General features: G+C 44.6%; 1 protein-coding gene across 2 annotated transcripts in view; it reads right to left on the bottom strand.

Annotated features, from left to right (window-relative positions):
* The window catches only part of LRGUK (leucine rich repeats and guanylate kinase domain containing), a 104,085-nt gene that overhangs the window by 47,233 nt on the left and 45,858 nt on the right, over nucleotides 1–10,994 (bottom strand). For both annotated transcript variants that reach the window (XM_059395610.1, XM_059395611.1), the window contains exons 11-12: nucleotides 10,807–10,926; nucleotides 3,865–3,961 (exon numbers count right to left, since the gene is read on the bottom strand). In XM_059395610.1, the coding sequence (XP_059251593.1) occupies nucleotides 3,865–3,961; nucleotides 10,807–10,926 (217 nt within the window). The remainder of the gene's footprint in view (nucleotides 1–3,864; nucleotides 3,962–10,806; nucleotides 10,927–10,994) is intronic.

Consider the following 10,994-nt stretch of genomic DNA (forward strand, 5'->3'; position numbering starts at 1 on the left):
AGCCTCGGCCGTATTGGCTACGCTGGTAGACCAGGTACCCCAGAAAAAGCTCCCATTCTCGGAAGCCTTGCATTCCCAGATAAGCCTGAAGGCCATGAATTACAGGGACATCTAAAAACCTTCGCATCCTGAGATAAGCCATGAAAAACAGATCCAATTCGGTTTTTCCTTATAAAACACAGCTTCTTATTGATACTGCCCCAAATGTTTTTCAACAGAATTGCCGTGTGCCCTAGAGTGATCTGAGGTTTAAATACTGCCTTCCATCTAATTCCTGGAAGCCCAGTTCTTCCCAAAGCTGTACCCCCTTGCAAAACAGTCCAAGTTAAAACATGCCTCTCAAAACCGACCATTTCTTTGACGCTGTTATATTTATTAAGCTACTAGGTCTCATCTAAACTGGAAAGCTGATGACAAAAGAAGGAATAAAAATACGGATGATCTTGGCAACTGTGGCTCCCCACACACGGGATTTTGAAAGAAATGAAAGCTTGCAAGGCTGAATCCCGTCAATTGAATTGAATCCCACCGGATGGCAGCATCATTAAGAACAGGAGCCGTTAGGAATCCTTTATGCTACCTCTGCCTCCTGGCCCGACATGTTCTGGAGATTTGGGGATGGGGGACTAGGCCATCTGTTGGGGGGGTGCGTGGCATGGCTGTTGGAAGTCCATGAGACACAGAATACCTGTTGTGGCGCGGTGGGTCTCTAGTGAATGTGTCTGCTAGGAGTGATGAGGACAATCACACACTTCATAATCCAAAGGAGTTTATATCACGCATTTTAAAAGTTAAAAACTCTGCAACAAATATCCTAATATTTTATGTCTTCAATGTCATGCCTTCTTTGTTCTTTTTTTTTTTTTTTTTAGATTTTGTTTATTTATTTGACAGAGATCACAAGTAGGCCGAGAGGCAGGCAGAGAGAGAGAGGAAGGGAAGCAGGCTCCCTGCTGAGCAGAGAGCCCAATGCAGAACTCGATCCCAGGACCCTGGGATCATGACCCGAGACGAAGGCAGAGGCTTTAACCCACTGAGCCACCCAGGCACCCCGCCTTCTTTGTTCTTTGAAGCAAATCGTACGACATCTTATATATATACATATATCATATGTACGTATATAATACATATATATATTGCATCTATATAGATGGATAATATCCCTATCTGAATCTCCCACCAGGCATATACTCTATCTTGCTTACTGTGACTCACCCTGTTTTCAAAATGCGGGTTTTTTGTTTTTGTTTTTTTTTTGAAGGTAGGGGTAGAGGGAGAGAGGGAACCTTGTTCCATGCAGGTCTCCATGTCCAATGTGGAGCCTGACCTGGGCCTCGATCTCATACCCCAGAGATCGTGTCCTAAGCTAAACCAACTGATCGTGTCCTAAGCTAAACCACTTAACCAACTGAGCCACCCAGGTGCCCCTCAAAATGTACTTTTGAAACACGTTTCAGATAAATACTGTGCATTTGTTTACTTGTGTGTACAAGGGCCGCCCTCTGTGGAGCCCAAAAATCTCTTCTGGAAGAATGAAGAGTTGGGAGGAATCTGGCATTGTACTTTAGTATATAAAACAGGCTTTGTTATACTTCTTTTAAAAAAAATTTAGAGTAAGTGTCCTCCAGCTCCTGGCTGGTGATAGTCCTTTCACATCTTCCTGCTGGGAGATTTCTTAGTAAACAGCAATAATCCTATTTCAGAAGCCTCCAGGTCTGTGATCTTACTTCCACAAGAGAGGAAGAATATCTTCAGGGAAGTGACTGCACATATGTCCTTAAAAATGGACTGTGTGTCTGGGGCACCTGGGTGGCTCAGTTGGTTAAATTTCTGCCTTCAGCTCAGGTCATGATCCTGGAGTCCCAGGACCGAGTCCCATATCAGTCTCCAGCTCCACGGGGAGTCTGCTTCACCCTCTGACCTTCTCCCCTCTCATGCTTGCTCTCTGTCTCTCTCTCAAATAAATAAACAAAATCTTTTTTAAAAAATTAAAAAAAAAAAAAAGGATTGTGTGTCTGTAGGCACGCAGTGGGGTGACGATCCACATGTAGGTGATGAGGGAATGGAGGAGAGGGTGCCTCCACAGGAGGCATCCGGGGCCTGGGGATGCCAGGGTAGTCTGCCAAGGCGGGGCAGCAGGCTGGCCGGGTGGGGGTTCCGGGGAGCGGGGGTGTGTATACAGGAGGCTGAGTGTGTCGGTGTGACTGGCGAAGCTGATAGTGTGTCATGAGTTACAACCTCTCACGGTTTGCCTCTTCATGAAACAGTCTTGAGCTCATTTTAAGGAAAAGGAGCTCAGAAGCAAAATTCCAGTTGAAGAAAATGACATTATACTGAAGTAATAAAGTTAGCAGAAGCAGTAAAAACGAGCACTACTCACACAGACAAGGATTTTGTAGAGGGAGTCAAACTGTGAAACCAAATATGGAGTGTAAATACAGCGACTTCTTAGACTAGGAATTAAACCAGACTTAGTTACTACGGATCCAGTAAGGTATGGAACGTCAGGGGAGCATATGGGGTACTGAGAACAGATGAACTGAACCAAGAAAAAAAATGCCTCAGACTCTAACAAGAGAAATTAACATGAATTTCAGGAACTAGCTGTTTTTCAACCCTAAGAGTCCTAAAGGAATCCTTCTTACTAATATCAAGATAATGCTTCTTATCTCTGTTAAGGCTTTTAGAAATATAAAAATCCCAAAATACTCTTGATACATTCAGATCAACTACCAGAATACAGCCCTAGGAGAGAAGATTATAAAGAATCTCAAAGATGTTCTTTTGACAAGGTTAGAGGGGAAACGGCCTAGAGATTATAGGACTTTCTCATTTGGGATTCTCTGTGAATGCAAGAGAAAACAGGCACTATGTATAAAGCTGGGCATTCAAAATCAAACTCATAGAAACTGCAGATCCCATGCTTAACTCTACTACAGTTATGCACATTGATGTGTAACATGGAAGCTTAAGGCTACATATGTGTCCAGGACAGGCCAACTGAATGAGACACTGCGTGATGAAATGATGTTTAGGACCACAACAGTTAGAAAGCACCAGTGACGGGTCGCCTGGGTAGCTCAGTTGGTTGAGTGTTCAATTCCTGGTTTCAGCTCAGGTCATAAACTTAGGGTCCTGAGATCAAGCCCCACATCAGGCTCCGCACTCCGTGTGAAGTCTGCTTGCCCTCTCCCTCTGCTCTCTCTCATAAATAAATAAAATCTTAAATTAAAAAAAAAAAAAGAAGAAGAAGAAGAAGAAAGCACCAGTGATGGCAAACAGGAGGGGTCTCTGGACAGAACACTCCCACAGCAAGAGAGGCTCAATTCATATCACACATCAGACTGGTCTGGGAGAACTGCCTATGTTGAATAAAGTCTGATTAATAACAGCGGCACATGGGGCACTTGGGTGGCTCAGTGGGTTAAGCCTCTGCCTTCGGCTCAGGTCATAGTCTCCAGGTCCTGGGATCGGGCTCTCTGCTCAGCAGGGAGCCTGCTTTCCCCTCACTCTCTGCCTGCCTCTACCTACTTGTGATCTCTGTCATATGAATAAATAAAATCTTTAAAATAATAATAAATAACAGCAGCACATAATAAGCACAAATCACAAGCACTTTACATAGAGGTCTTATTTCCATTTTCTTAAAACATCTACTCACTGAAAATTTACAATATTCTCTCCAAGATCCTAAAATAAAGCTGCACGTCAACAAGGATATACACATGGTTTAAGAAAAAACAACCCCAAAAGAACACTTCTCTCATAACAAACACAAGATTTTCCTTTTTGTTATCACTAGTTCCTAATATTCCTACCAGAGGATGAGTGTTTCTTGTGTAATACAGGGGAGAAGGTTCTTACCATGTTTAGCATTTCATCAAAAACTTCCTGAGAGATAAAATGGTAATCCACTCGATCCCCTTCTCCAAAGTAAGGCGGTCTTGTGGTGTGGCAGGCCCTGAAAGCACAGTAGATAACCGGTCGGCTTCCAGCAGCTTGAGATTGAAAATAGAAAAGGTTTGAGTAAAAGTAGGTTTTAAAAAGTTGAAACCGATCCACGAATCATGAATTGTAAGGTAACGTAGCACTGTGGTTTCGAAGTGCTAGACCACATTCAGCTGCTCCGCTCCTCAAGGGCTCATACAAACGGGATCGTCCACACCGAGTCCGGGTGCGCGGGTGTCCGTCACCTCCTCCCACGTGACTACTTCCGCTCATTACCTGTATATTTCCACCCAAGAGTCTTCGTGTCCTCTCTGCTCTGGGCATTTCCCCGGGCCCCTCCTCATCCCTCACCTGGCTGGCCCACCTGTCTTCCAGGACTCAAGGTAAGTGCCGCGCTCCACTCCCGCCCTCCACCCCCAATCCAAAAGCCTCTCCTGACCCCCTGTGGCTGATGATGCTGCTCTCCACGTGCTCATAGCCTCAGTGTCTGCCACTCGTCTCCACCCAGTTCCTTGCTCAGGATCCCACCTCCTCAGCTCAGCCCGTGCTATCAACACCAGATATAAGCCTCCCAAGGGAAGCCCTGGGTGGAGCTCTCAGGTCAACCAGAGAGACCCTTGCTGATCGCTGCGACAACGGCATCCCCTCCCCGTCTCCACACCCTCCCGCTTACTCCCTGTCACCTGAACGGTCTTCCCTTATCCACATTATCTGGTTGTTCCCTGTCTTCCCCAGCGGGACATACAACTCAGGAGGAAAGGACTTTATCTTGTTCATCTTACTTGCTACTGCATTCCCCATCACCCGCCTCCGTGCAAGCAGTCACCAATTACCTGTAACATGAACCAGTAAAGGGACCCTTGGGTGGCTCAGTCGGTTAAGCGGCTGCCTTCCGCTCAGGTCATGATCCCAGGATCCTGGAATCGAGTCCTCCATTGAGCTCCTTGCTCAACGAGGAGCCTGCTTCTTTCTCTGCCTCTGTCTGCTACTCTGCCTGCCTGTGCATGCTCTCTCTCTCCCTCTCTGACAAATAAATAAATAAATAAATAAAATCTTTAAAAACATGAGCAAGTAAATGACACCTGCAAGGTAGAAAAGAGGCAGGACCAACTCCATTTGGTGGAGGGCAATAAACACAACTAGTCTAAGGCCACAGAGCAGACCAGCATCAGTCCCAGAAATAGACAATGGGGTCCCAACTAGCCCATGACTCTCAATTTCATACCTCATTTCTTAGAGTGGAGCTCTGGGACTGCAGTGCAAACTCATCTTTTGTACTATTCTATGGTTTTCAAGGAGCAGATGAGACTAGCTAGACATCTGACATGGTATTTCAGGTCTTCCTCACAAGCAGCCATGAGGCGAGTGTTGCTGTTCCCATTTCACAGATGAAACTGAGGCACAGCAGTTAGCTGACGAAGCAGCAGTGCCAGGATGACCCCGCGTCAATTCCTCTTACTATCGGTTACGCAGCGTCATAACCTCAAAAGCTTCTCTGTCACAGAGCCCAATTTTTATCATTTCTACCACTGTTCCCCTTCCATTATCATCAAGAATTAACTAGACTAGGAAAGTTAAAGTCTTAACATTCTACTTAAATTACAGACCCAGGAAGGAGAGTATATTCCAAGAAGACACTGTCAAACACCATGGTATTTGTTTTGTGGTGTGACTACTCTGGCATTCCTTCACACACCTTGGCAGGGCCCTGGGACCTCTGTCTAGTGGTGTCCTTGACAGGCAGAAAAGAGAATTCAGTGACTGAGAACCCTGTACTGCACACCCTTCACATAGCCTTACGCGTGGTATTGGATTTGCATTTTCCAACAAAGGAACTGAGCGGCAGGAATTTTTTTCAGAATTTCTAAAAGGAAGACAAAGCCAAGAAGTAATATGAAGCTTCTAGGCAGGTAAATAAAGAGAAGACTTCAGAGAGGAGGAGAATGCAGATGACAGAGCCTGTATCCGCTGCAGAACCTTCTATTACGATTGACCTAAGATGACTTGTGGGTTTTTGAATCCTGTCATCCAATTTTCACATGCAGAAATGTTCGCTGTGGAGTAGGCTGCCCAAATGTGAACATCTTAAAAAAGAAATGCTGCATAGTGAGAGCAGTGTTTCACTAAACTCAGAAAAAAATGATGCCTAATTTTAGACAGAAATCTGCCTGGGCCATCACCTTCAGTGTCCTTTTTCTCCCCAGTCTCAATACAATTCCATTTGTAATTTAGAGTTCCATGAGTTTATTATTTACTAATTAATTGACTAGTTAAGTCATAGTTTGCAATGGGAGCCACACCAAAGAAGAACTGAGTTAGAGATGACCACCAGACTACAACACTGAGCCGGAGAGTCTGAGAGTGAGTTTGGACATTCGAAAGGCCTCTTCATGGGCCAGCTGTCCTGGAGAATCTTAGCAAATCAAGTCCATGGGGAAGAGATGACGATTGGGAGGGGAAGGAATCCACAAGGTCAATGGAATGGCCCAATATCCAGGGAAATGTAATAGGATGAGAAGATGCCGGAGAAGAACTAGCCAGTTGGATGAGGAGTAGAAATGTTTTCAGTTTGATTCAGAAGCATGCAGTTTTAGAATCTCAGTTCTGGACCAGATTGCCTCAGGAAATAACAAACTTCTTGCTACTGGAAATATTTAGGCAGAGGTTTGGCTGTGAGCACATCTAAATTCAAGCCCATGTTGTGATGAGTACAGGGTGTAATGCTAATGAATGGTTGAACACCACATCAAAAACTCATGAGGTACTAGATGCTGGCTAACGGAACATAGTTAAAAAAAAAAAAAATCAATCACAAGGGGAAAAAAAGAAATAAGAAAGAAAGAAATTCAAGCCCACGATAGCACACCATCTTGTTAGTAAGGGAACTCTTTCAAAGGCTACCCTCAAAAGCCCAGGTCTTCCTAGGGCATTTGGTAGAAGAATTAAATTAGTCCTAACCCTCAATGCAAATATATGCCAATAACTGCTGAGCAGAAAGAGATCATCAGCATCTAAGATGTTGGCACCACGTCTGAGTATCCTATTCCAGGAAGCCACCACCCCGCCCACTCTCCAGTAACGACACGCCCACTTTCTAACTCACACCATGGTGAGCTGTGACTGTACCCCAGCTGGTCCCCGGGTCTCCGGTCTCCCCTTCCCACCCTCTGCCAAGCCGCCCACAGGGCGCACTTTCTAGAACTGCAGCAGTCCTCAAGACACTCCCTGCTTACAAATCCTTTCTACTGAGACTCCTGTCTGCGACTCTGGTCTTATCTTCTGCTGTCTCCCTGCACACTTCCAGTACTCCAGGCTGTACGTGCAGTTCATCAAACATGCCTGCCCACCCCGAAGGTGCTCCCGCTGGAGTTCCACAGCCCACGTGTCTTCCACATCTTCTATCCTGGAGATCATCGCAGCACCCATCCAACTATCCTGTGAACCAGCACTGACCTGCCTGAGTCCCAGACTAGATGCTAAGCTCCCAGGACAGGGCCCACGTCTGTTTGTTCGGCAGTTCCCTGCCGGCACACGGCTGGTGCCCAATAAACACTGATTAGATGAATAAATGAGCCGTTCTACTGGTTTGTCACATCTGGATAAGCAGGCATTAGGTTAGCCTGCATTAAGGTAGCTGCGGCTCATACAACTCATTTAGCTAAAGAGCTGTGGTCTTTTCCGTGACTGTGCTAGTGTACTAAAAGTAAAGATGTTTAGCAGTCGACATCAAGAAAAAGGTCATAAAGATAGAGACTGCCATAAAATGGAGATCTCAGAAAGAAGACTAAAGTTTTCTTTCATGACTATTCAGATCACTTTCCAGGCCTTAAATGGGGAAGGTGGACAGGTATACTTGTACTGTTTTATGTTTCTCTCATTATCCATCACTCTGCCAGGGAGCCACTGATTTGTGTGGTAATATTAAGGTTGGAAATAGATTTTGAAGGCAGTAAATTCCTATCCCCATGTAGAACTAATACAGGTAAGGAAAGAACCACCAACCTACTTCTAAAACCAAGAACAAATAGAAAAATCAAAACCTAACACGAGGATAAAATCTCTCAGCCATTCTAATGCTTGTTAGACCACCTTGTTATGATTTTAATATTGACATATCTGGATACACAACTTAGTGCATGAGAATTTCATTGAATGTCTCAATCATGGGGCAGTGTAATTTTAAAAGGAAGACAGAATACCACGAGAAAATGAAATAGATGGGAAAGAAAAGATTCAAGGAAAGGGCAGAGAAAGTCCCTTTGTAAATACTTGTATATTTCAAGATGAAACTGTTTTCATGCCTTTTTTCCCCATTTCATTAAAAATCAACAAAAATTATGTTGGATAAGGAATTTAAAAATCTAAACAAGAACAATGGCTTGCCTCTGAAGATGTGCTTTGGTTTCATCATTTGTTTTAATCAGAAAGTTGCTGCATATAAAGTAGTACTTTCTTACCTTCTCCACAGATGAAATTACTAGCTGTCTAAAATCTTTTTTTTTTAATCCAATGATACGATCTTTGAGCCATACCTTGATGGAATTTTTAAAATGATGTGCCACTGAGCAAGTTCTGAACTCTGCGTCCATGGGGATGCCAGTGAATGGTGGGACAATGCTTCGGAGCATGCGAGGGAGGTGGGTGAGTGGGTGTGTACTTGGCAGCAAGACGGTAAGGCGGGTCTTTCCACGCTGGCCGCTAATTCCAGCAGGAGGAGAAAGATAGCAGTAGCAGTAGTAACTGTAGGCACGAAGCTAGTTTTAAGGTTTTGTTTCACTGCCTTGTGCCTCCACACGACACTAATTAAAGGTCTGAGTTCCCCACTAGATTACAAATTCCATTAAGGCAAGGATATTATCAATCTTGTTCTCACTGTATCTTTAGGGCTTAGCACATGGGAGGAATTCAATAAATATTTATTGAAAGAATTGGTAAACAAATGAATGAATCCATCCATCTCTCCATATATCCATCAGTGGCAGTAATGGAAAATCACCTTTATTTCTTATCAGAGTAATTTCCCACGAAATGTGGTATATAATACCCTTAATTCATTCATCCCGTTCACTCAATCTGTCACTTGGTTAACAAGTATTTCTCATGTAGGTATTAAGCGCCTAGTCATCTCCTGAACACCGAGAACCAAATGGTGGGCAAAGGTGACATTGGTCCATACCCTCCTTGGATTTACAGTTGAGTAGACAAACGTTAAATCAGTCACAAGCATGGTGGATAAGCATTCTAATAGGGGAAAAATAGGATTTAATAAAAATGAATAAGAGGAAGGCCATCCAAGTGGGAACAGAGAGGCAGACTATCTCACAATCTTGGTGATTGTAAGACCTCCAAGAACACCTCCGAGAACACACCTGATCCTGCGGGCCTCCATAAACATGTGTCACAAACCATATGATGGACCTGGCGCTCAACGTTTATAACATAATTAAAAGGAATTTTAATCAGAGAAAGCCTTGGTTTCCGGAATTCTGGTTTGCTAAAAGGTTCTGGGTTTACATGTTGGACAATGGTTGGGATACACGGTCTGCCAACTTTCACCTTCCATTCACTGTGTTCTACTTATCTACTTATCTACAGGTTCAGCACCCCTATATAGGTAGGCATAATGGCACTCTATATTTTTTCATTCTAATGTTAAGTTTTAATTTATTTTTGTTACTTCAGGGTACTTAAAATATATTAGTAAATAAATCATTTTATATATTTGGATCCCGGAGTTGTTCAAATGAGGGATGTAATTTTAGATATCTAAATAAATGGACCTGTTTCAAATAGTATTTACATTGTTTGAACATGTACAGCTTAAGGGAAGGCGAGGCATTAGAAAATAATTTGCATTGATTTTTCTTGCTGTCTGAAAAATCTTTGCAGTCCCCTCCTCTGGTCACCAACAGACATTACTAATCTAGAAGTAATTGCTTTGCCATAGGTTAAAAATTAAGAGGAAACCAGTTCAGGGTGCCTGGGTGGCTCGGTTAAGCCGCTGCCTTCGGCTCGGGTCATGATCTCGGGGTCCTGGGATCGAGTCCTGCATCGGGCTCTCTGCTCGGAGCCTGCTTCCTCCTCTCTCTCTCTCTGCCTGCCTCTCTGCCTACTTGTGATCTCTCTCTGTCGAGTAAATAAATAAAATCTTTAAAAAAAAAAAAAAAAAAGGAAACCAGTTCAAAAGACCACAGTGGCGGCTCTAAATCTGACTCCCAGAAACCTTTAAAAAGTCTTTCAGACCCCCCCCCAAAAAAAGTCTTTAAGCCCAGCTGAAGAATTTTTTTTAAATGATCCTCATTTGTTTGATATTCTCCTCTATTTTAACCAGACCATGAGGGCAAAATGTCTCCTCCAGAAAACTGGAGTGCCGTGAATGCTAGCCCAAGGGAAAGAAAAGGAAAAGCGTTTGCCGTCATTTCTCTTCCCTTCTCATGAAATGGGCCTCAGAAGAGGCCTCCCCATGTGGAGATGAGGCAGTGGAGGTGCAAGTGGCGGGAGCTGGGGGGGGCGGGAAGGCGAGGAAGGGAGCTCTGGGCACCAGGTGCCCCACCCCCATCCTCATCCCTGCTGTCGCAGCCGGAGGCCACAGCACGAGCCGGGCCTCAAACGCCACCATGCTTCACTAAAAATGCACGGACTTTGCAACCCTTGGAGAGTGATGTCAGCGGTCAGTGAATGAAGGTGAACATTTGGGAGAATAAAGGTCGACAACATGCGGGGTCTCTCTCACACTGTGATAAGTGGCAAAGAAACCGATGAGCCTTCTCTGTGCCTTTTCAAGCTTGCTGAGAATTAACAGCCCCAAGCAGCAACAGCCGACATTTTACATCCTTCCCGGCCAGTGAGCACACTTACCCGTACCGGAAGTACGTGCTGAACTGTCTGCAGAGGCGGTGAGCAAGTTCTCGCTTCCCACAGGCTTCAGGACCGGCCAGAACCAACATGGGATACGGGGCGTCCAGGCGGGGGAGAGTGCTGGAATACAGGGCAGGCAGAGACGGCCGGGTCTGGTCACATACACAGCCAGCAGGCCGGGTCTCCAT

The sequence above is a fragment of the Mustela nigripes genome, chromosome 4 (assembly GCF_022355385.1).
Source record: "Mustela nigripes isolate SB6536 chromosome 4, MUSNIG.SB6536, whole genome shotgun sequence".
NCBI classification, from domain to species: Eukaryota; Metazoa; Chordata; class Mammalia; order Carnivora; family Mustelidae; genus Mustela; species Mustela nigripes.